The sequence below is a fragment of the Alexandromys fortis genome, unplaced genomic scaffold, assembly GCF_014885135.2.
Source record: "Alexandromys fortis isolate MF-2015 unplaced genomic scaffold, M_Fortis_MF-2015_v1.1 scaffold_31, whole genome shotgun sequence".
Taxonomy (NCBI): domain Eukaryota; kingdom Metazoa; phylum Chordata; class Mammalia; order Rodentia; family Cricetidae; genus Alexandromys; species Alexandromys fortis.
Window position 1 is genome coordinate 12,426,064 of NW_026067974.1, and position 25,780 is coordinate 12,451,843.

General features: G+C 49.9%; 1 protein-coding gene across 1 annotated transcript; it reads left to right on the forward strand.

Moving 5' to 3' along the window:
* Positions 1-2,619: 2,619 nt before the first annotated feature.
* Odad4 (outer dynein arm docking complex subunit 4) lies at positions 2,620-24,737 on the forward strand (the record flags this gene model as incomplete). The annotated part of the gene is made up of 11 exons (XM_050156872.1): positions 2,620-2,853; positions 3,104-3,254; positions 3,898-3,959; positions 4,224-4,389; positions 5,984-6,208; positions 6,367-6,574; positions 13,499-13,585; positions 17,782-17,978; positions 20,722-20,822; positions 22,934-23,018; positions 24,179-24,737. Coding segments are annotated over 11 exons (1,917 nt in total), but the record flags the coding sequence as incomplete, so codon positions are not given.
* Positions 24,738-25,780: the final 1,043 nt, after the last annotated feature.

A 25,780-nucleotide genomic window follows, 5' to 3' on the forward strand; every position in this document is an offset into this window, starting at 1 on the left:
CACATGCCAGGCAATCGCTCTTCTGCTGAGCAACATGACCCTGCATCTAATTTCTTTTTGTTTGTTTTTCAGGACAGAGTTTCTCTGTGTAGTCCTGGCCATCCTGGAACTTGTTCTGTAGATCAGGCTACCTCAATCTCAGAATTCCACCTGCCTGTGCCTCCAGAGTGCTAGGATTAAAGATGTGCGCCACCACATCCAGCTCTACTTAATCTCAGTATTCAGGAGACTGAGACAAGAGGGTTTCGAGTTTGGGGTCAGCCTGGGCTACACAGTGAATTCAAGACAAGCCTGGGCTAAATAGTAAAACTGTTTCAAAAGAACCAAGTTAAAACAAACAAACGAAAACAACCAACAGTTGGGAGGCAGAGGCAGGTGGATCTCTGTGAATTCAAGGCAAGGCCAGCCTGCTCTACAAATCGAGTTCCAGGGCAGCCAGAGCTGCCACACAGAGAAACCTGGTCTCAAAAGGGCTGGAGAGATGGCTCAGAGGTTAAGAGCACTGACTGCTCTTCCAGAGGTCCTGAGTTCAATTCCCAGCAACTACATGGTGGCTCACAGTCATCTATAATGAGATCTGGTGCCCTCTTCTGGCATATAAACATACATGGAAGGAGTGTTGTATACATAATAAATAAATAAATCTTTAAAAAAAAAAACAGAAAAAAACAAACAAAACCCCTTAAATAGGGGCTAGAAAGCTGGCTCTGCGGTTAAGAGCACTGGTTGCTCTTCCAGAGGACAGTTCACATTTGCCTATAACTCCGGTTCCAGGGGATCTCACATCCTCACACAAACATACGTACAGACAAAACACCAATACATGTAAAATAAAAATAAATAAATTAAAAAAAAAAACAACAACCCTTAAATAAAGTGTTAACCCACTAACCAAAGCCAAGACTTCCGTAAAGTTGAGCTCTCAGCTGTTCCCCAGTCACACCCTTCAAGAGAAATGATGCCCAGATAGGCAGCCTGAGCTCTGGAGTCCCGCCCCCTCCCAGTCCCCTCTTCCCCCAGAGCTATCTGGTCCTTGAGGAGCGGAAAAACAGAAAGCGAAGATGACCCCAAGGGCAGGTAGCTATGGGAGAGAAGCCCTCCCATTCTAGGAAAGACCACAGCCGCTTCCTCTTCCTAGAAAAGAAGGAAGGTGTCGGAGAGGGCAGACTCGGCCTGAAGCCCAGGGGATGCCCGTCTGATGCCTGCCTTTCCTAGAACGGGAGGCCTTCCCATGCATAGTCACCTTCCCTCGGGCCAATGTTCCCTTTCTGTCCTGGCTGCTCCAGGACTAGGACTCAGTCAGAAGGTGACAGGACACAGCCGGGTGTGATGACACACACACACTTGTAGGTCTAGCCCGTGAAGGAGGCTGAGGCAAGACAATCAGGGGCAGCCCCAGCTACATAAAGAGTCTGAAGCCATCCTGGACAATGGGAGGCCTTGTCTCAAGAAACAAACAAGCTGGGCTGGGAAAATGGCTCAGGGGATAAAGAATCTTTTGACCTGACCAAGCCTGGTGAACTGAGTTAAAGTCTTGAGCAGACTGTTGCTCTCTGACCCGCTGTTGCACGTGCTCACAAAGGCAAACACTCACAAAATTAATTAAAAAACAAAAAACAAAAAGGTGGCAGAATATGGGGAGTGAGGGAAGTGCCTGTCATACTAGGGATTCCCAGACGGCTTCTGTCTTCCTCATGTTTCCATCTCCTCCAATAGGGATAATTCTCAGTTTGCCACATTAAGAAAGAAAGAAAAAAAAAAAAAAAGAAGGCTCAAGCCAGGGGTGATGGCATGCATCTGTAATCCCAGCTACTCGAAAAGACTGAAGAAATAAGAGAAGGGCTGGGTATGGGGACACATGCCTATAACTCCAGCACCCGCAAGGTAGAACCAGGAAGATGACAGAGTGTTTGAGCCTAGCCTGGTTCATCTACATAGCAAGCTGCAGACCAGGCAAGGCCACAGTGTAAAACCATCTCTCCCAACCAAACAACAACAAAACAACAAATGGGGGGGGGGGAACGGGACAGGACTTTAGGCTAGGGGTGTAACTCAGTATTTGTGAAGTCCTGGGTTCTGATCCTTGCACACAAAGGCTAGTGGATGAATAACCCAAGTTTCAGATGATCCTGACATCTATTTTTTTGATTTGTTTTTGTTTTTTTGGTTTTTCAAGACAAGGTTTCTCTGTAGCTTTAGAGCCTGTCCTGGAACTAGCTCTTGTAGACCAGGCTGGCCTCAAACTCACAGTCCTGCCTCTGCCTCCCGAGTACTGGGATTAAAGGCGTGCTCCACTGCCGCCCCGCCTGAAATCTATTTTATTTGCACTAGATTTTGATAATTATATTGAGAATGGTATGCAACCGACTGAGATTTGCTATTGAGCTTGGTATATACAAACCACCTTGCTGGAATGAGCTAGAAGTAACTGGCAGACAGTCATAAAGCCTCAGCATAACCAACTCCTACGTCTCAACCAGCAGCTTCCTTAGTAGCTGAGATTCAGCTTTCTCCAAAACCAGCCAACATGCAGCTAGATAGATATTCATGTTCAATGAGCAGAGACTGCATTGGACGGCTTGTGACTGATGAGACTCAGAGGCCGGTGTACTGACCTGAAAGGGTCCCCGCAGAACTGCTGGAGCTGTGGGCTGCCCTCTCGGGTCAGGCTGCTGCCTTGCTCTTCCTGGCATTTGCCCATCAGAGCGCTTCTTTTGCCAGGCTCTTCACCTTCAAAGCGGAGATAAGAACTGCCTGGTGGCCCGCTCCAAGTGCTACCTGAAGATGGGAGACTTGGAGAAATCCTTGAATGACGCCGAGGCTTCGCTGCAGAGTGACCCAACGTTCTGCAAGGTGACTGCTGGGTGGGAGGACTCAGCCTTGCTTTTGCCATTTCCACTATTACAGCAGACTCCGGGTACTGGTAGCTGAAGAACCAGCTGGATCGCTTAGTGTCTGGTGCCCTTTTCTCCTCAGTACTTGCCTGGCTCCCTGCCTCTCTCGTATTCCAACCTTGACCTCCAGTCTGAGACCCTTCCATTCTACCACACAGGCCCTTTAAGCTCTTGTCTCTCCATCTGGAATTGGCTGTCTTTCATTCCAGGGGATTTTACAGAAGGCTGAGACCCTGTACACCATGGGAGACTTTGAATTTGCCTTAGTGTTCTATCATCGAGGCTACAAACTGAGACCTGATCGGGAATTCAAGGTTGGAATTCAGAAAGCCCAGGAAGCCATCAACAACTCAGTGGGAAGTGAGTGAGCCAGGGGCTGCGGCCTAATCCAGGAAGGTGTGGGGAAGAGGTCTGAGGTGCCGAGGGCAGGCAGCTGCGACCCCACCGGGAAGTCTCACACTTGGATTTGGCTACTGCTGTCACAGATTAAATTCTGTCTGTCCGTGCAGTGACTTTCTAGCCCTGCTAGGAGGGCTGCTCTGAAGTTGTCCTTTCTGGAGTCTAAAGTCATTCCTAGGCTAGAACAGGATCCCGAGTCCAGCTTTTCTGAGGCTGGCTCCACCCCTGTCATACAGTACCAACCAGTGGCTTTATCTATCAGCTCCACAGCAGAGGGAAGAAGGAGGTGAGGGAGAGCTCGTCCCTGTGAATGCAGAGCAGAGCGTGGAGGGAGATGACATGTGACCGTGTCTCCCTGAATCCTGCATCCCCCTTTATTTGGAAATTTGGCTGCCGTGGCCTGGGGCCAGTGGGGGCCTGCTAAGTGTCTAAGAGAGCGTTTCACCAAACGTCCTGCACCATTTGTGTGTTCGGGTGGCTGGAGCCCGCTCTGCCACAGCCTCTGCCACCTCCTTGCCAAAGGCAGCCATTGCCACATTAAAGTATGTGATAGGTTGTGCCTGAGAGGTTTTGGCCCAGCTGAGTCCCCACCTCTGTCCTGCAGGTCCTTCCTCAATTAAACTGGAGAACAAAGGAGACCTCTCCTTCTTAAGCAAACAAGCTGAGGTAAGGTACCTGATTCTGAGGTCGCACATGCCTTCCAAACACTACTGCCTAGGAGCTTTTCCCTTCTGCCCGGTACGGGCTGCCAGGAGATTCTGCCCCCACTCCAGAGGTAACATGGGAACCCAGCTATGCCCAACCGAGCACATTTCACAGTTCTCAACCCGTACTCGGAGGAGCAGGACGCTGGGGTCTTAGACTCTCAGTCCATACTGCGTACTCCGTGCTCCTTAGTGAGGCGCCACTGGACGTTGCTCCGTTTTCCAGAGTAAGAAAGCCCAACAGAAGCCGCCACCTGTGAAGCAGCTGCTGTACAACACCAAGCACGAAACCAAGCGGAAGGGTTCACTCAAGAGCCAGAAGACCGTCCGGCAGCTGCTCGGGGAGCTGTACGTGGACAAGGAGTACCTGGAAAAGCTCCTTCTGGATGAAGGTCTCTGACCCGCTGTGGCCAGCAGGGCTGGGGCAGTGCAAACCCCGGGTGGGTGCTTAAGGCACAGCCTGCCGCGGAATGCTCCTGCCACACACCCGTGGCTAGGTTTGATAGTGTTCTCCCCTGACTCAAGTCACACAAAGACGAGACTAGGCAACACGACGGCTCACATTTGAACCCGAGAGGTCCACGTTCAGGGTCACTGCTTCTAAGTACGTGGGATCCTTTGTCGACTTTCCGTCACTGTGACTGAACACCCGAGATAGTCAGCCTGTAAGAAGGAAAGATATGGGTCTGGCGTGGTGGCCCAGACCTTTAATCTCAGCAGAGATAAAGGCAGAGGCAGGTGGATGTCTGTGAGTTTGTGAGGCCAGCCTGGTCTATGCCGCAAGTTCCAGGACAGTCATAGTCAGGTATTCAGGTAACTCCACTGTCTTGGGGCCTCAGGCGAGACAGACCATTGCAGTGAGGAGCAGCTAGTAGGACAGAGGTGACCCGTGACTGGGACGTAATGACAGAGGAGGGGGCAGAGATTCCGAGATCCCCTGCTCAAAGGCAGGCCCCCAACAGCCTAAACTACCTTCCAATAGGCTCCACCTCCTTAAGGTTCTTCCACCTTGTCTCAGTGGTACGCGGGCTAGGCACCAAGCCTTCACTACACAGGCCATTGAGGGAGGGCCATTCAATATGCAAATACCCACTGCCACCTGTCGCTGAACAGTGGGTAAAGGAACCTGATGGACGGGTGCTGGGATCTGGCACGTTAGGTACTGCTCGTCCTGTGACGTCACCGGGTCTCTCCCTCGTTTCGTAGATGAGGAACTAGAACTCACTAAATGTCCAAGGTGACGACAATCAAGTGGTGTCCTCATCACTAGAACCCCGCCCAATACACTTTGCTGACAGAGCTCTGAAATATAACCACCCCCCACTAACCTGGGGTGGGGGCATCGCCGTGAACTGATAAGCCTGGGGGCAGGGGAGTCACCTTGGAAACAAATGCCTTCTCTCCAGAACTGGTTCTCTGAGAACATCTGCAGGGTTCTCAGTGGGGTTGTTGCACACGGCTTTACTGCTGGCACATCTCCTTGGTAACAGGCCTGAAGGCTTCCGGCTCTCCAGAGGACCTGCTGGGGAGGGCAGGAGTGACCTGAGCAGTGGTCTTGCATCACTGCTGTTGGCTCTAACCTCTGACCACACTGTAGACAGGATGAAAACATTCCCCTTCGGCTCCCAGCATGCACTGGCTTACTTGTCCTGGCTACCCGATAAGGACTGGCATCGTGGGCCAAGTTTTACATTCAGGCTCCCCTTTTTTGCTGAGGACACAGCTTGAAAGGAGGGAGCCCCGAGTAAAGGTTTCTCAGAGTTGTCCAGGTGACCCTTCTTGTCCCAAGAATGTGCCTCTGACCTACCTCCTCCTGGCTCAGTTAGACCCTTTCCACCCCACCCAATACTCCCTTTTCCCTCGCGGTTACTACAATAACAGGCAGAGGTCCTCCCAGGCCCTAGAGCAGGGACTCCAATCCTGGAATAGGTGACGCCCTTACATGTGTGATCTCAGTGACGCCCCCTCAAACCCCTTTCCCTGCAGACCTCATCAAAGGCACCATCAAGGGTGGCCTGACCGTGGAGGATCTCATCATGACTGGCATCAACTACCTGGATACCCGTAGCAACTTCTGGAGGCAGCAAAAGCCCATCTATGCCAGGGAGCGAGACCGGAAGCTCATGCAAGAGAAATGGCTAAGGGACCGGAAACGCAGTCCCTCGCAGACAGCCCACTACATCCTCAAGAGCCTGGAGGACATTGACATGTGTGGGTAGCATTCCCAGGGCAAGGGGAGGAAGCGACGCGCTAGCCTGAGCTCTGGCTTCTGCTGACCCACGGATGGAAACTATTTGGGAGGAGAGGGGTCAGCCCATCAGCAGCGAGGAGGCTGCCCTCACCTCCTTGTCACCTCCTTCTCTTCCCAGTGTTGACCAGTGGCAGTGCCGAAGGGAGCCTTCAAAAGGCTGAGAAAGTGCTTAAGAAGGTTCTGGAATGGAACAAAGACGAGGTGCCGAACAAGGATGAACTGGTTGGGAACTTGTACAGCTGCATAGGCAACGCCCAGATTGAACTGGGGCATATGGTGGCTGCCTTGCAGAGCCACAGAAAGGACCTGGAGATCGCCAAAGAATAGTGAGTGCCCTAGGGTGGCCAAGGTCCCTGCGCCTCCGAGACCCTTTGCCAGGGTTGCCCATAGCTTCGTTCCCATTTTCCGACCTGCAGGGAAGGCCCGAGGTAGAGTCCAGTGGAAGCAAGGGTTGAATAGACTCAAGACTGAAGGCAGAAAGCAAACCTACGCTGGTAGCTTTTTTTTCCTTCCATACACTGGAGTACAATGGCTCAAATTTCCAAGGAGCTCCCAACGGGTCCCTGGCATAGCAGATATTTCTAGCAATGGGTAACATAACAATGACCAGATAGATATAGGTTTGGCTATCTGACACAAAGTGGCCTAGCTATTGAAATTACAATTGTGATCCTGTTAAAAAGCACACGGAGGAGGGGGGGATGCCTGGGCAGGGTGTGTGTTAGTGTAGCGTGCTGGCCCTGTGGGAAGGCCTGAGGCTGGAGGAAGCTTCAGGATGGAGTGGGAAAGGGGCCAAGAGGAAGCTGGATCAAGTCAAGCAGAATTTCGTGAGCCATGTGGTGCCCCAGAGGATAAGGCCTGGAGTCCAGCAGAGCTGACTGGGCAGTAGGACCTTAGGCAAGGCCTGCGGCGGTGTCAGTGTTCCCACTCGGTGGAGCGGGCACAGCTGTTCCTGCTCTGGTGTGAAGGAGAAGGTAGACATAAAGACATAAAGAACTTGAGACAGGGGAGCTGGGGATGTAGTTCAGCGGGTAGAGCAACTGCCTGGCATGTTCAAGGCCTTGGGTTCAGATAGTCCCCGTCGACCTACAGACACACACACATGCACGCACACACTCACAATACCATGCACACGCGCGCACACACACCACATACACAGACACACACCACACACACACACACCAGACATACCATACACATGCACACATACACACACACCACACATACAGAGATATACCATACGCATGTACAGAAACACACATAAGAAGAGCAGGGACCTGAGACTGTACCTAGTATTCATCTAACAGTGATACAGTTCTCCCTCAAATAAGCCATTATCAACCTGAAACATCCCGATGGGGCCATCACTTTCTGGGCATCCTGGGTTTGTTGTTGTTTTAATTTATTACATATTTATTTATTTATTTATTCATTGTGCATGTGCACTCATGTGCGCATGCATATCAGAGCATCTGCGCACTCAGGAGCAGTTGTGAGAAACCAATTCTCTTCTCCTCCTATATGGGCCAAAGAATCAAACTCAGGCCATCAGGCAAGCAAGTCCCTTTACCCCCTGAGCCACCGCCCCAGCCCTGAGCGTCCTGACTCTGCGTCAGTTGGGGTCGTTCATGGCTACAGTGTCCACTCCCCCCCCCCCCCCCCCCCGGTTCTGAGCTCGGTCTCCTGCCGCCCTGTGTGTTGTTCAGTTTTTCCTTCACTGTGAGAAAGCATCTGAGGGAGCTGAAGGGAGTAAGGACTTACTCTGCTCATGGCACCAGAGGGTTCCGTCCACTGAAGACGGGCTCCACTGCTCTTGGGCTGGTGGCAAGGCCGAAACATCAGTGTGGGGAAGCCGTGGAAAGCCTCTCCCTCAGTGGCCTGCAGCCAGGGATCAGGGAGAGAAAGGGCCAGGGATAAGAGACTCAAAGGACCGTTCCTGGTGGCCCACTTCAGGTTCCACCTCTCAGTAGCCATCCTGGGAGAACCCATCAGTGGCTTGTTGGTGCTCTCCTGATCTAATCTCTCCTCTACAGTGCCACCAAGTGGGGACCCAGCTCTAACGCATGAGCCTTTTGGGGAAACTTCACGTTCAAAGTGGACTACCCCATTTTCACTCAGTGCCTCAGCCCTTAGCCACAGCATCTCTCTCTTGCCATTAGCACAGATTTCCAAAACTGTCCCCCTTTGTCTGAGGACTTTCTTCCCTGCTGACCAACACGGAAGTACCCAGCATGCATCATAACAGTACTGTCAACACTCCTAGAGATGGGCTGTTCCCAAGACAACAGGCCATCGCTTTCTGGGGCATAGCCCCTCTGTTGCCTGTAGTGCCTGCCACTCACAGCCTTGTGCACAGTCGCTCCTGCCCCCTCCTCACTTAGCCACACCCTCAGTGCCATCCATTCCTGGGCGATTTCTAGCACATTTCCAGGGGCTAAGGAAGATCACGCATCTAGAATGGAGCATAGGTGGGATGGACCCAGAGTTGGAGAGAGCTGTGTCGTTGGTTCCTAGCTCTGTCACTTAGAGCTGTGTGGATCTGAGCAGCTCATCGCCTCAGTTTCTTCACCTGTACTGAAGGTCTAATAATACCACCTGACAGGGATCCTGACGGGAAAATAAGGCGTGTGTGTTCTGAGGGTCTTAACCCCAGCACAGGAGGCAAAGGCAGGCACATCTCTATGAGTTCAAGGCTGCTCAGGACCAAACAGTCAGACTCTGTCTCCAAAAGAAAAAACGGTGTGTTAACCCTGGATGCAACCACCTCCCAATATGTCTTCACTTCTTTCCCCACGAGCCCCAGACACGGATGTTCCACAGACTCCAAGGCAATTCCTCTTTGAATGCCCTGTAGCAATCCCACATGTAACCAGTTTCACTCAGTCCCTTAAGTCTCTCCCGTACATCTTGGAGTCCCTAAACCTTAGGTAGCCACTCCCGTGAGGAAGCCCAGGAGGCTCCTGAATACCTCCCTCCTGTTCTGGCTGCCTGCCCTGGGCTTCCCATGAAAGAACAACCCAGTGCTCACAGGCTGCCGCCCCCCCCCCCCCCCCACTTCTTGCACTCAGCCTGGCTTTCTGGCCTGAAGCCATGGGAAGGATCCCAGCTTTGACTCTGCTTTTGCCTCCTCAGGAGGGTGTCCCTGTCCTCAGAGCTTGCTCTGTCAAGCCACTACCGCTAATTCTTCAACTTTTAAATTAGCTTTCCTCGCTCTAGGAAAGCTCTTGACATTGAGTAGGGGTAGGGCTGGGAGAAGGGGTGTAGAGACCCCACCTTGTTCCTCCCTGTCCACTGGTATCCTACCCTATTGGCCTTCTTAGATATTAGACTTTGGGAAGAGAATCATTCTCTTATTAATCAGTCCTTGTCGTGTAACAGGGAGTGCCAAGTGACTGGGAACACAGCAGTGTTCTTGACAATGTCCCTTCCTTTTTTATTTTTGTCTGTTTTGAGACAGGATTTTACTATGTAGCCCAGGCTGGCCTCCACCTCCTGATCCTCCTACCTCTCTCTCTCCCAGGAGCTGGGATCACAATTACAAGCACAGACCACTTGGCCTGGCTAACTAGTCCCTGCCTTTTCAGCATCTGCAAATGGGGCCTTACCTGGAAACCCTAGTCTAGGTGAATTCTGTGACGACTCACCGGTTAGCCAATGACTTGTCCAAGAGGCTTCTCAGTACTCCAACCCTCATTTATTACTTGGGTGGATGTAGATTTGATTTACATGCCTTCTTGCTGCCAGTAGTTTGTTGTTCTTGTTTTAATTGAGATAGGCTTTCAAGTAGCCCAGGTTAGCTTGAGCTCACTGGGGATGACTGTGAACTCCATAACCTCCTGCCTGTTGGGATCATGCCAGGATTATGTGGTGGCTGGGGATCAAATGCAGGGCCTGTGTATGTCCCCAGGCCTTGCTATAAGTTTTTGATTGTTTTTTAAACTTTCCATGGTAGGCCTGGAACCTAGGCCTCATGCATTCTAGCCAAGTACTCTAATATTGAGCTACATTTTTTTTTTCGAGAGGATTTCTCTGTGGAGCCTGTGGAGCCTGTACTGACACTTCCTCTGTAGACCAGGCTGGTCTCGAACTCACAGTGATCCTCTGCCTCCTGAGTGCTGGGATTAAAGGTTTTCACCATCACCGCCTGGCACAGTCTTCCTCTTCCTCCTTCTTCTTCTCCTCCTCCTCCTCCTCCTCCTCCTCCTCCTCCTCCTCCTCCTCTTCTTCTTCTTCTTCTTCTTCTTCTTCTTTTCTCCTTCTCCTTCTTCCTTCTTTTTCTGAAACAGAGTCTCACTATGTAGTCCTAGCTCATCTAGAACTCATTGTATAGACCAATCTGGCTTCAAACTCAGAGTTCCACCCACCTCTATCTCTGGAGTCCTGGAATTAAAGACATAAAGGTATACACCACTGCTCTTGGCAGCTCTGATTAGTATTCTGAATAAATGAAGAAAGTGCCGTGTGATTGTCTATGCTCTCACACCAGAGCAGAGCAGCCACCCTTAACTTTGTGGTGGCTCTGGAGAGCCAACCTGTGTTCCTGTGTATGCTAGGCAGGCTCTACCACCAAGCCATACTCCCTAGCCCCAAGGGAGCCACTCTGGAAGGGAAACCTAACTCAGACAGACTATGAGGGCAGCTGAGGAAAAGTGGCTGAGGGTCCTTGGATAGAGACAGGCAGGAACACCCTACCAGAGGGAACTCAGAACAGGAGGCTGAGAGTGGACATGCAGTATGCAAGGACCATTCTTGGCAGAGAGATATGGGTGATTTGGGGACTGATTCTATGATAGGCTAGGGTCCAGGACCCTGGGCAATTGAAGCCAATAAGGGAGTCTGGTTTTCCAAAAGTTCTGCCATCCTGGGTTTAATTCAAAACTCTGGGGAAATCCCTCACCACCCCTCCCCCCTCACACTGTAGCACGAATTCTAATTGATCTTAATAGTAAGAACCTGGAGTCAGATATGGGGGTTAGTGCTGAAGATCAGAGATGCAAAGACGTCAGCCACTAGAGAGTTCTTCCATCTACCAGTGCTCAGACCGAAGGGCCGATCCTGTCTCTATGAGTCCTCAGAATCTGAAACTTCAGACTGCATCTGAGCTCCTGTCTCCTCCTGCCTTGTATTCCTCTCTCTGCCCAGCCAAATCACTCCTGTCTCCACCTCCCTAGTGCTGGGATTAAAGGCGTGGAATCCCAAAATGCTGGGATCACCTTTGTGTGAGTTCTGTTTCTCTTTTAGACAAATTCAATATTGTGTAGCTCAGGGTGGCGTGAACTCATTGCGATCTATCTGCCTCCGACTCCCAAGTGCTGGGTTTAAAGGTGCCTGGCCTGTATGACTGACTAGTGGTTTAACTCTGCTTTGCTTTGTTTAGTTTTGTTTTTGAAACAGGGTCTCATGTAGCCCAGGCTAACCTCAAACTTGCAGTCTAGCCACAGCTATCTTCAAACTCCTGATCCTTCTGCCTCAGCCTCTTGGGTGCTAGGATAACATTTGTGAACCAGGCTGTTTCTGTTTTAAAATGGCAGTCTTGGTGTGTAGCCTAGGCTGGCCTCAAACTCCCGGCTCAAGTGGTCCTTCTAGCGTAGCCTCCTGGGTAGTCTGGAACTGCTGGCATGTGCCGCCACAGAAAGGTGCTGAAGAGAAAGGGAGGAGAGGCCAGCCTGCAACAGGAAAGAGTGGAGCAGATCGCAGCTGAGGGGTGTTAAAAACAAACTGGAGTCAGTCATTCATGCCGAATTTCACATTGCTAAACAGAAACTATGCTCTCCAGTTGACCTGAGAAAAGGGCGTTGCAGAGATAACTGCCATATTTCGTAAATGGCCTACTTTTAATTGGCAAAATAACAAAGTCTCTCTCTGTATTAAGCCTTACATGGAAAAAAAAACCTAACAGAAGTAACCTGATATTAATCAATCTTATTTTTCTATTATTCTGTCTCTGGGTCTCAGCCTTACATGGAAAGTAATTGGGAAAGAGCCATCCTCGTCCATCCTCTTCCATCTTCTTTATTCTCTTCCATCTTTTTTGATTGTCTTCTATTTTCCACTATTCTCCACCCTCCTCCATCTTCCTCCATCCTCTTTGTTGCTTGCTTGTCTCTTTCTTTCTTTCTTTCTTTCTTTCTTTCTTTCTTTCTTTCTTTCTTTCTTTCTTTTTCTTTCTTTTCTTCATTCCTCCCTCCCTCCTTCTTTCCTTCCCTCCCTCCCTCCCTCCCTCCCTCCCTCCCTTACCTTCCTTCCTCCTTTCTTTTGTCTGGGAGGGTGGGATAAGAGGGGTGCATTTTGGGGGAGGAGAGAAACTAGGATGGTGCAGATGGCAGCTGCCCTCTGTAGACATACTCCAGGACAGTGACAATGGAGAGAGCATGTCCAGCTCGATGCTCCGAGCCCAGTTCTCCACATCCCCAATTTCCCTAACTTGCTGAATTTCTCCACCATTCCAATCCACAGGCCTGTCTGCTTGGCAAACTGGGCAGCCTGGGCCTGTAGGGTCTTCACCTCCTGGTGCAGCTTTCTCTGGTTCACGAAGGCCTGGGTGGTGACCCACCAAAGCTTCCGTCATGCGGTTGCTGCAGCGATAGCCTCTCACCTCCTTGTCTGTCATGTGTTCATTCTGCTTGGCCTTCACTTCTTTCTTTGAGAAAGTGTCTCTTCCTAAACCTGGGGCCTACTTTTCTTGTTCTGTGTGTGTGTGTGTGTGTGTGTGTGTGTGTGTGTGTGCAGGTAAGCACATATGTTCATTCCATGGCTCCTATGCCCCTTCGGCATCTTCAGAGTCAGCAGCTTAGACCCACACAGACACGTTTTCCCCTCTGGCTGGGGAAAGTGCAGGGTCTTGCACATGCTAAGCAAGCCCTGTGTGACTGAGCTGCACCCCCAGCACCCTGACGTTTTCACTTCCCATATCATAGACTTTTTTTCATACTCAACAATTAGCCCTTGTTAGGTTGCCCCTAATAGATTGTTTCTAAAATAAGAAACATTTTAATTGATGTTCTTGTTACATTATCTTGAGGTAAATTTTAGAAGGGAGAATTGTTGGACCAAAGGGATATCTTTGTAAATTGTCAACTCTGGTCAGACCCTTATGATGCCCATGTCAGGCTAAGGATGCAGAGGGAGCTGTGTGCCACAGCTCGGCCAGCCTGGAACTCTGAATTCCTGAAGTCAGGACCCCAGTGTCTGTCTTTTTCACCACAATGTCTGATTTTTACTTAATGGCTGTCTTTGCTGCTTCTCCACAGTGACCTTCCAGATGCAAAATCAAGAGCCCTTGACAATATTGGCAGAGTTTTTGCCAGAGTTGGGAAATTCCAGCAAGCCATTGACACGTGAGTAGTATAGACTGCCCCTTCCCCAGCCGGGACTGGGACTTCCTTCCCTCACACTGGAATTCCAGTCGGGGACATAACTCTGGCAAAGAGGCAGAAGCCTGGTGTGGCAGTCCATGCCAGGAATCCCAGTTACTTAGGAACCTGAGGTAGAAGCATCGCCAGGAGTTCTGGGCCAGGTAGAGCTGTGTAGCAAAACCCTATCTCAGGGCCAGGCGGGCAATGGTGCAAGCATTTTATCCCAGCACTCGGGAGGTAGAGGCAGGCAGATCTCTGTGAGTGCGAGGCCAGCCTGGTCTACAAAGTGGATTCCAGGACATCTAGGGCTACACAGAGAGACCCTGTCTCAGAATAAAAAAAATAAAAAAAAAAAAGGAACCCTATCTCAAAAAGAAGAAGAAAGAAGGAAAAAGAAACGAGGAGGAGGAGCGATGATGATGATGATGGGGAGGAAGGAGGACCAGATGACCTGACTCTTGGCTCTGCTGGGTGACATTGACATCCTTGTCTGGCCTGTTTGGTGCTGGGGATCAAACCCATGGCCATATGGAACACAGCGTGTTACCTTGTCAATCTCAACAAGTTATCTTTTTTCCCCACCGCTGAGTGGCCACTTTAAAACATTTCTTCTTTTAAATTATTAGGTGTAAGGTGTTCTGTTTGCATGCCTGTCTGTACACATGGCCTTGGCGCTCAGGAAGGCCAAAAAAAGGCCACAAGATCCCTGGGACTGGGGACAAACGTGAACTGCCTTGTGGGTCCTGGGAATTAAACCTGAGTCTTCTAAAAGAGTGGACAATATTCCTAACCTCTGAGCCATCTCTCCAGTCTCTGACTAACCACTTTTAAACTCTGATCTTCTCATTTATTTAGCTTCTTTCTTTTTATTAATTAAACTTTTTATATATTTTACATCCCTACTGCTTCTCTTCTCCTCCTCCCTCCCCCCGCCCCTGTGGATCTTCTCATTTAAAGGAGTCAGTGGAGGAGAACCAGCATTTTCTCAGAATCTCCAAGCTATCAGAAGCACCCTGAGTTCTCAGGCATGAGAGTTACTCGGCCTTGGGCTGATGAGATAGCTCAGAGGTAAAAGGTGCCTGCCACCAAGTTTAACAACTCAGGTTTGATCCCTGGGACCCACATGTGGAAGGAAAGAACCAGCAGAACCAGCTTTTGTCCTTTTAGCTCCACATCAAATCATGGCACCTGCGTGTTACACACATACACACACACATATACACACACGCACACACATACACACACACAAAGTAACAATGTAAAAAATAAAATTAAAAGAAAATAATTACTCGGTCTTGTCCCTGGGAATTCTAATTCTTTTGTTTGTTTGTTTAATTTTCAAGATAGGGTTTCTCTGTGTAGCCTTGGCTATACTGGTATTTGCTCTGTGGACCAGACTGGCCTCAAACTCACAGAGAACCACCTGCCTCTGCCCCCCCCCCCCAAGTGCTGGGATTAAGGACATCTGCCACCATCGCCCAGTTGGAAATCCTAATTCTAAACTGAAGGTCAGGACTCAAGAACTTACTTTTAAAAAATATTTATTTAGAGGGGCTGGAGAGATGGCTCAGAGGTTAAGAGCACTGATTGCTCTTCCAAAGGTCCTGAGTTCAATTCCCGGCAACCACATGGTGGCTCACAACCATCCGTAATGAGGTCTGGTGCCCTCCTCTGGCCTGCAGGCATACACGCAGACAGAATATTGTTTACATAGTAGAAAAATAAATATTAAAAAAATATTTATTTAGAAGCTGGAGAGATGGCTTAAGTGAGGTTAAGAGCACTGCCTGCTCTTCCAAAGGTCCTGAGTTCAATTCCCAGCAACCATATGGTGGCTCACAACCATCTGTAATGAGATCTGGTGCCCTCTTCTGGCCTGCAGACACACATGCAGACAGAATACTGATAATACTGTATACATAATAAATAAATCTTTTTAAAAANGTGGTTAAGAGCATTGCCTGCCCTCTTCTGGCCTTCAGGCATACAGACAGAATATTGTATACATAATAAATAAATAAATATTAAAAAAATAAAAATAAAAATATTTATTATTAAAGTGTGTGTGTCCATGCGTGTGTGTGTGTGTTGTATGCATGATGTGGGGCTGGGGAGAGGGTATGTGTGTCCCACTAGGCACATGTGGTGACCAGAGGTCAACTTTGTGGAGTCAGAGCTCTCCGTACAAATTTACAATGTTCTGGGGTCAGACTCGGGCCGCCAGTCTTGTGTGGCAAGCTCCCTTCCCATGGGGCCACGTCACCAACTGGGAACCCATTTCTAGGTGACTCTTAATTTTGGAGCTGGTAGACCCAGCAACCTTCGAGACTTCCATAGAGGCTCTTCCGTGGCTCTGTGACTGTGTGGCATCTCTGGGAACAGTATCTCGACTCTCCAGACGGCCTATTTGAGGTCTAACCCCGGAGTTGGTTATCTGCTCAGTGGGGTGGGTGTGCACCGCTCTAGGGAGCCTCAGATGCAGCCCAGACCTGGAGAACCAGTTCCTTGGGTGCAGGTACCCGTTCTGGAGGGACACTGTCCTTCAGACCTCTGACACCGGTCACCAAGCATCCTCCCACATCATGCGGTTTGCTCGCCTGGTGCCCTTGGTGTCTAAAAGGGGAGTATGAGAGCCCGCCCACCCTCAATGCCGTCTTGTAATAATGAGTTTCATGATAAATACATGCTCATTGTTAAAATCCTAATTTGGAACATAAAAGTAGAGGGGAAAAAATGAGAACCACCATCCAAAGAAAAATATCTATTTCCTTCCTTCCTTCCTTCCTTCCTTCCTTCCTTCCTTCCTTCCTTCCTTCCTTCCTTTCTTTCTTTCTTTCTTTCTTTCTTTCTTTCTTTCTTTCTTTCTTTCTTGTGATTGAAGTCTCACGTAGCCCAGGTTGGCCTTTGTAGTGAAGGCTGACCTTGAACTTTGGATCCTCCTCTATCAGACGTGCCGGCGCTCCCCGTTCTCTGTGGTGGTGAGGCTGTACGCAGGGCTCCACGCGTGCTAGACGAGCATTCTACCAACTGAGCCTCATCTCCAGCACCATGGCTTTGGAGCTGGGCTCTCACTATGCAACCCGTGCTGGTCTTGAGCTCACCTTGTGGCCGAGGCAGCCTGAGGTCCTGGGGTCACAGGGCTGAGCTACCACCTGCTCATAGTTCTTTTCATTCCAATCTTTTTTGTCTGTGCTGCTTTTCCTCCCCTAGAATTTTAGTTAGCGTTCTCTCTCTGTCCAGTGCTAGTGCTTGAACTTAGGCCCTTGTGCATGTTTGGTAAGTACTCTGCCACTCACTCAAATCCCCAGCCTTCCTTTTACTTCACGTTTGAAACACGGCTTCTCTCGGTTGTTCAGCCTGCCCTCGGATTCATGCTTTCCTGCCTTCTCTGCCCCAGTACTTGTGATTACAGGTCTGTACCATTGAGCCTAACCTAGTAATTCTGAAGCTTTTTGTGCTATTTTAGTTGTTTTGATTGTTTTTTTTTTTAATGTTTATTATGTAAGCCATATGGTGGTGGCGTATGCCTTTAGTCTCAGCACTTGGGAGGCAAGGGCAGGTAGATCTCTGTGAGTTTGAAGACAAAGTGAGTTCCAGGACATCTAGGGCTGTTACACAGAGAAACCCTGTCTCAAAAAACCAAATACACACATATGTGTGTATGTATAAATATAAATATATATTTATTATGTATACAGTATATATATATACACATATATATTTATTATGTATACAGTGTTCTGCCTGAAGGCCAGAAGAGGGCACCAGATCTCATTATAGATGATAGTGAGCCACCATGTGGTCGCTGGGAATTGAACTCAGGACCTGTTGTTAGCCCTCTCTCCAGCCCTGGTTGTTTTCTTACTGTTTGGTTTTTGCGGAGTGGAAATTAGAGTCTCATGCGTACTAGGCAATTGCTCTACCACTAAGCTACACACCCCCACCACCAGCTTTCGGGTACTCTTTTCAAACATTATTTTTCAATGGTTATACCAGATTTGATCCTGCAGATGTTACCAAAACACTTTGACAGCTTGGGAATAAATAGGTTGGTACTCGCTAATTCCCTCTGGACCAGAAAGAGTGAGTTTTATTCCACGCCCACAGGAAGCCTGGGTCTGCTGTAGCTGAGTGCAGCATTGGGAGGGAACTAACCCTGCTTCTTCTCCTTTCTCCAGGTGGGAGGAGAAGATTCCTCTGGCCAAAACCACCCTGGAGAAGACCTGGCTGTTCCATGAGATTGGGCGCTGTTACTTGGAGCTGGACCAGGCATGGCAAGCCCAGAGTTATGGCGAGAAGTCTCAGCAGTACGCCGAGGAGGAAGGGGACCTCGAGTGGCAGCTGAACGCTAGTGTTCTAGTGGCCCAGGCGCAAGGTACAGGTTCAGAGTCTCCCATCCTTCCTGTTTCTCCCCGCATCAAGCCCAGCTACTGTACGTGGACGGGAGACCCCAGGGCCGAGCCTACCGACTGTGTTTACATTCTTGCCTTAATTAAGAATGAAGACAAGTCACTCCAATTTTTGTTTGTTTGCTTGCTTCTCTATTTGCTTGTTTTGATTAATTAATTTTCTTTTTTCAAGACAGGGTTTCTCTGTGCAGCCCTGGTTGTTCTGGAACTCAATCTATAGACCAGGCTGACTTTGAACTCAGAGATCCGCCTGCCTCTGCCTCCCGAGTACTAGGATTAAAGGCATGCGCCACCCTTGCCTGGCTTTGTTTTAATTTTTAAATAGTATTTTAATTACTTCTATGAAGACTTCACACACATATGTTTACCTCCCCTCCTCTAGTTCCTCACGGATCCAGCGCCACTTTCCCTCCTCAGCCAACTTTGTGTTATCTTTTCGTTCTTAACCCACTAAATCCACTTGGTGTTGCTCAGCCAGTGTCCAGCGTGGGCCTGCCCTAGAGTGTGGTCAACCTACCAGGGGGACTTCCCACCTCCCAGGAGCTATCACAAGCCAGTAGCTCCTCTGCTAAGGGTGGGACTGACTTCGTACCCCCTCTTCCCCTCCATGCTGGGATCTTGCTTGAACTGGTCCGGTCTTGCCTAGCTGCTGCAGCTTTATCTGTACAACTGAGGACACCTGTGCTGACTTGCCAGTCACACGATAGGGCTGCGAGGAGTGAAATCAGGTGAGGTCGGAGGGGCCACAGCACAACTAAGGCCGGCACCATTTTACTGAGAGCAATCAGACTTTATATACCTTTATCAGAAACAGAAAATAATGCCAATTGCCACGATCGATTCAGTTGTGGTTGCCAGGGAACAGTGAAGTTTGCAGGGCACACAAGATTAATGTCCAAGACCAATTGTCCTGTGAGGCCTTCAAGCTTCCTTGACTCCTGAGGGAACACAGAGAGGAACGTAAAGCGGCCTGAAGGCTTCACTGCCTGAGGGCGTGTATTGTTCTCTCGGGAACTGGAAGGCACATTGTGCCACAGGAGCCATGCACTCTAACCTGAGAAACCCGTATGACGTAAGCCTCTCAAGGCAGCTAGACCAGGCCAACTCCATGGTTCCCTGCATACATACTACCCTGTTGTATCCGGGAAACACTGTTTTCTTGACGTCATTCACCTGGCTCTCACAGTCTGTCTTCTCCCTCGTCCGTGAATATCCTTGAGATTTGGGATGATTTAGATGTCCCATTTAGGCTCCCATTACACGCCATTTGTAATTTGTTATTCCGGGCACAAGTTCTATGCAGTCTGTTATCCTCTTCCTGTTGTGGGTCTCCGTGTTAACGGCCATTTGCTGCAAGAAGAATCTTTTGAGAGATCTGCTGAGTCATCAGGAGTCTGTTGAAAGCTACGCTCATTTAGGGTCTGGGAATTGAACTCAGGACCTCTGGAATACCAGCCAGTGTTCTTAACCCCTGAGCCATCTCTCCAGCCCCAGATGGAGCTCTTTTTAAGGGCACAGATCTTTCACTCTGTCACTCTGAATCCGTCCTGTCTCGGCTCCAGCACTAACTGGCTGGCTGAGCTCCGCAGAGCCGCCTGTTCTCCGCTCTCTCAGAGGACGGAACTGGAAGTTCCAGGAGCTGTCTGTGGCACACACCCGCCTCTCCACGTCACCTTCCTTTCCAGGGGGATTATTATCGCTGTTGTTGTTCTGTGCATGTGCTGTGTGGATGTGTGTGCAGAGGCCAGAGGAAGATGTAGGATGTCAGTCTCTCCATTTCAGTCGGGTTGACTGGTGAATAAGCTCCTGGGATCTACCTGCCTCCCAATGTTGAGGCTGCAGGCACAGGTAGTAGTACCTTTTCCATGGGTACTGAGGATTTGAACTCAGGTCCTCACGCTTGCATCGCGAGTGCTTTTACCCACTGAGCCATCTCTCTACCTCCCCATTTTGTTTTGTTTGTACTAAAAACAAACAAACACAAAAACAAAAAACCATGAGACACGGTCTTATGTGTCCCAAGCTGATCTTGAACTTGACAGCCAATCAGGACCTTATACTTCCCCTGCCTCAACCTCCTAGGTGTTGGGATTGCAGGCGTGTGCCACCACACCCAGTTTATGCAGTGTTGGGAGTCGAACCCAGGGCTTCATGCACAATAGGTAGGTATTCTACCAACTGAGCCATGCCCCCAGCCCTGCGTAGTGTTTTCAAAAAACTTAAAAAATATCTAAGCTGGGTGATGGTGGTGCACGCCTTTAATCCCAGAACCAGGGAGGGCAGAGGTAGGTGGATGTCTGTGAGTTCGAGGCCAGCCTGGTCTACAGAGTGAGTTTCAGGATGGCCAGAGTTAAACAAAACAAAACAAAAACTAAGAAGGATAGATTGCCTCTTTGGGAGCCATGTCCAGATGCAGTTGCATTCCCCCCCCTGGAGATACACGACGTGTGCGCTGTGCCTATCCTAAGATCTCTCCCCTCACTGACTTCTTTGTGGTGCCTGGGGTCTTTAGTGTTCTCCCATGTCCCAGTCCTCAGTGCCACACAGACCAGGAATATGCTTCAGAGATGGGGCGGAGCAGCTTGGTGATGCTGATTCCAGCTCATACAAACTTCTAATGGGTCCTGGGAGTGGTCAGGCAGGTCAGGGGCTCTGTCCAGCTACACAGAGGGCCTCAGTTTGTTCTCTGCCTTCTCCCCTGTTCTCCAGTGAAGCTGAGAGACTTCGAGTCAGCTGTGAACAACTTTGAGAAGGCCCTGGAGAGAGCCAAGCTGGTCCACAACAACGAGGCTCAGCAGGCCATCATCAGTGTGAGCCTTTGTCACCTGCTGGGCTGCGGGGAGGTGGCGTGGGAGTGGGTGGTTGGGCCCTCAGCTCCCCTCGCCCTTCCCCAGTGCTCATTACCCACCCGTCACAGGACACATGCTGGCCGGGTACTGGTTTTGCCCCCCTCCCACTGTCCGTCTGTATAGCAGCCGATCCGAGTGGTTTTATTTGAAAGAAACAAACAAAACTTTGACCAAACACATTCACCTCTTTGATGTGCTATGCACCCTGATACTTACTATTATCTTCTTATGTATTATTCATTAATTAATTAATAGGAGGTCTCTTTACATTGCCCGGGCTGGCCTCAACCTCAAGTGATCCTCCTGCCTCAGGCTCCATAGTAGCTGGGACTGTAAGACTCAGGGTATAGCCTCTGCACTTTCCGTTTGCCTTTCTTTAATGCTGATTGACATTTTCTTTTTTTGTTTCTTTTTCTTTTTCTTTTTTTTTTTTTTTTGAGACAGGGTTTCTCTGTAACTTTGGAGCCTGTCCTGGAACTAGCTCTGTAGATCAGGCTGGCCTCGAACTCACAGAGATCCACCTGCCTCTGCCTCCCGAGTGCTGGGATTAAAGGCGTGCACCCCCACCGCCTGGCTGATTGTTTCTTCTCCTCCTTTTTCTATTTTCCCCTGTGTGTGTGTATGTGTATACATGTGTGCATGTGCGTGCTTGTAACCGCCCTACAGAAAGCACAAGTATTTCCTGAGCACAGTTAGTAGGGACCGCTGAGTCCATGTGTGGTCTGAGGGCTGTGGTTTATAAGCTTGGTGTCCTTGGGAAAACTGAGACAAAAGCATAAGCCCTGGTTTGTGACCAGCATCATAAGGGACCCAGGGAGATTCAGAGCGAGAGCCCTGGTCTCCTGGGAGTCAGAGCTGGAGGCTATCCCAGAGGCAGGGCTGAAGTTACCATGAAGGCTAGACAGTGTTTCCTTAACTGATCCTCAGTGGTTCTTTGTGGGACCAGATCTGAGATCCCTCACCCTCCTGTATCGCCATCTCCAGACCCAAAAGCTGACAGGGACCCTCGAACCATGCTGGAGAAGAGTAACCATGGGCCTCCAGTACACACATCCAGAACACACATCCAGTACACACATCCAGACCACACATCCAGACCACACATCCAGACCACACATCCAGTACACACATCCAGAACACACATCCAGTACACACATCCAGACCACACATCCAGTACACACATCCAGACCACACATCCAGTACACACATCCAGACCACACATCCAGTACACACATCCAGACCACACATCCAGTACACACATCCAGACCACACATCCAGTACACACATCCAGACCACACATCCAGTACACACATCCAGACCACACATCCAGTACACACATCCAGACCACACATCCAGTACACACATCCAGACCACACATCCAGTACACACATCCAGACCACACATCCAGTACACACATCCAGACCACACATCCAGTACACACATCCAGACCACACATCCAGTACACACATCCAGACCACACATCCAGTACACACATCCAGACCACACATCCAGTACACACATCCAGACCACACATCCAGTACACACATCCAGACCACACATCCAGTACACACATCCAGACCACACATCCAGTACACACATCCAGACCACACATCCAGTACACACATCCAGTACACACATCCAGACCACACATCCAGTACACACATCCAGACCACACATCCAGTATACACATCCAGACCGCACATCCAGACCACACATCCAGACCACACATCCAGACCACACATGCAAGTGCTGTGTCCAGTGACAGCCTCTGAGACAACTATGACACGAGAGAACTTCCTCTGGACCCCACAGAAAGCAGGGTCTGGACGATGCTTGTAATCCCAGCTGAGGGAGAAGATTGTGAATTGCAGGAGGACCATGATTTTGAGACCAGCTTGGACTACATAGTGGGACCCTATTTCAAAACAAATCAACCAGCCTGGTATGGTGGTGCATGCTTGTAATCCCAGCACTTGGGAAGCAGAGACAGGAGGATCAAGAATTTGGAGGCAGCCAGGGATTTAAAAAAAAAAAAAGTTCACCAGCTCCTCTGCCTCCTCTGCCTTCCACAGGCCTTAGACGACGCCAACAAGGGCATCATTGAAGAACTTAAGAAAACTAACTACAGGGAGATACTCAGGGAAAAGGCGGAGAAACGTGAGTCCCTCCCCTGCCCTTCCCTCACAGCAGTCCTGCCAACTTGCCAGTCACCTCCCCAGGCCGGGGTGGCACTGCCCTCCGAGTCTGCTCATCTAGTTGCCAGCAGCGGCTGCATCCTTTCTTGGGCCAGGACAGGGCAAGAATGCAGTTCACCTCAGCCAGGGTTTGCCCCCAGCCCAGCTGCCCTGTGAATCGTTCGGCGGTCTCCGGGTTATTTATTCATTGTCTGGACAGTAGAGGGCAGTGTTGTCCAGCTTTTTGCCTTGGGATGGCCGTGACCCTGTTAAGCCTCTATCGGCGACTTCCACAGGAACCACTTCCAGGCAGAGCATGAAGGACACCCAGGAGGTGGTAGTGGCTTTTCTGTAATTATCAGAGACAAGGGGCAGGAACCCCATTGGATACAAGCAGCTCTCCGGGTGCCCCTCTTGCTTACAGCCTGCTCACATGTTTATAAGAGAACTCGGTGCTGATTGCTTTCCACAGACAAAATGGTGGCAGGATGGGGACACTGGCGAAAAGAACCTGTGTCATTTCCTAGCACCTATGACCTATGCCTTTTTTTTTTTTTTCAAGACAGGGTTTCTCTGTGGTTTTGGAGCCTGTCCTGGAACTAGCTCTTGTAGACCAGGCTGGTCTCGAACTCACAGAGGTCCGCCTACCTCTGCCTCCCAAGTGTGACCTATGCCATTTTTGTTAAGGGAAGGAGGATGCCTTTTGCATCCTACCGGGGAAGGCGTGGTTGTGGGCGCAGTGTGTTAGGCAGTGGCTGCTCATGTGGCATGGACCAGGAAAAAGCACCAGGTCATTTCTCACAGGGAACAGTGCCTGCGCTTTTGGGCCAGACTTGTCTTGGGCTCAAATTCTGATTTTGCTCCTGCTTGGAGGAAGACAATGGCATCATTATCCCTTGTGTCAGTCTTGGGTTCCTGTGTAATCCCATGACAATGGAGGGGTACAATGTGCACAGCATCTCCCTAGATGCCAGAGCAGGACTGCCGTCAGGCCCTGAGCCAGGACCAGTTCTGCCCTTTTGGGAGCGTGCGCTACCCCACTATAGGAAAGAGCTCTCAGGGCTTTGCTCCCAGAAGCGCAGGCCTCCAGAGGCCGAGTCACAGGAGATCTTCATCCGGCCCCCACCCCGTTCTGTTTCTCAGAGGAGGTCAATGCACTCACGGAGCTGCCCGGAGCATCGTCAGAGAAGGAATCCAGGCGAGCTCGAGACGAGCCAGAGAAGGTGATGAAACAGTGGGAAAGGGATCCCACGGAGAGCGAGAGAGACACCACGGACGATGAAGGGTCGAAGCAGGGGCTGCAGAGACCGGAAGAGCATGACAGCAGAGGTCCCAGAGAACTCACCAGAAAACTGTTAGGGGACGGGAGGTCACCAAAAGAGATAACCAGGAAAGAGTCAAGGGAAATCTACAGGAGGCTCTCAGAAGACTCGGACCACACAGTCTCAGACAATGTAAGCCTATTGGAGAAGAAAATGGACGCAGCCAGAGGGGAGGTTGAAAGGTTGGAGAAAACAGAGGAAGAAGACGAAATGAAAAACTGAAATGCTTAACAGGAAAGGAATGAAGACTTGCTTAGCAGGCATTAGGTTCCGGAGGATGGTGTTCCCAGGTGAGATGCTTTTGATAGGAAAAACTGGGAGACTGACACCTCCACGTCATCCCACGTGCCCCCCGTTTTCTCATTAAATATGTGTCTTAACTTCTACAAATCCGGAGTCATTGTGCCTTCTTCCTCCCCCTCATCCTCGGTAGGAAACTAGTGGAAGATTTGAGAGGGGTGGGTGGAGACGCAGGTGAGCCCCTGAGAGCCCAGATCACTGCAAAGACAGAGAGGGAAGGAAAGCCCTGGGAGCACAGGGGTTTCTGCTTGCTTCTCTGCCCTTGGCTCACTTTCCTCAGGACCTACTATGTGGAGGGTCCACGGCTTGGGGGTGGTGTGGGGGTATACAGAAACCACAGCAGTGGGCCAGCTGAGCCCGAAGCCTTTCTCAGGTGGGCTTCTAAGCACACCTCTGTCCGAAGCAGAACTTCAGATGCCAAAAAGCAAGGTTAGGACTTCTAGGGACTTTCCCAGAAGTAGGGCCTTTGATGGACTAGGTCTTTGTTTCTCTTTGGGCAGGTGGTGCTGCCTGGCTGCCTGGGTTCATGACCTGAGTGGTACTTCAGTTGTGTTAAGGTCTAGGGGGCCTGATATAAAATCTGAAGAGATCTGACTTCCACACATGCATGACTATACCTCACCCATTTCCCACTAACCTGCCTAGGGATGCAGGAAAGGCAATCGCTTCCTGTTTGAAGAGTTAATCTTGGGTTGGAGAGATGGCTCGGAGGTTAAAAACATTGGCTGCTCTTCCAGAGATCCTGAGTTCAATTCCCAGCAACCACATAGTGGCTCATAACCATCTACAATGAGATCTGGTGCCTTCTTCAGGCATGCAGGCATAAACCCTGTAGACATAATAAATAAATAAAATCTAAAAAAAAAAGTTAATCTTTTTCCTGGAGAAATGGCCCACCCACATCTTTAATCCCAGCACTCCCAGAGGCAGTGACAGGCAGATTTCTGTGAGTACAAGGCTAGCCTGGTCTAAAAAGTGAGTGCCAGGGCTACATAGTGAGCCCCTGTCACAGACGGAATAAAAAGTTAATCTTTAACGTTTAAGTAACAAAGGTGACCGACTTTTGTGGTATAGAGTCCAGGTGTGCCTTCGCGCTCAACTTAAACTCACACCGCTACTTCCC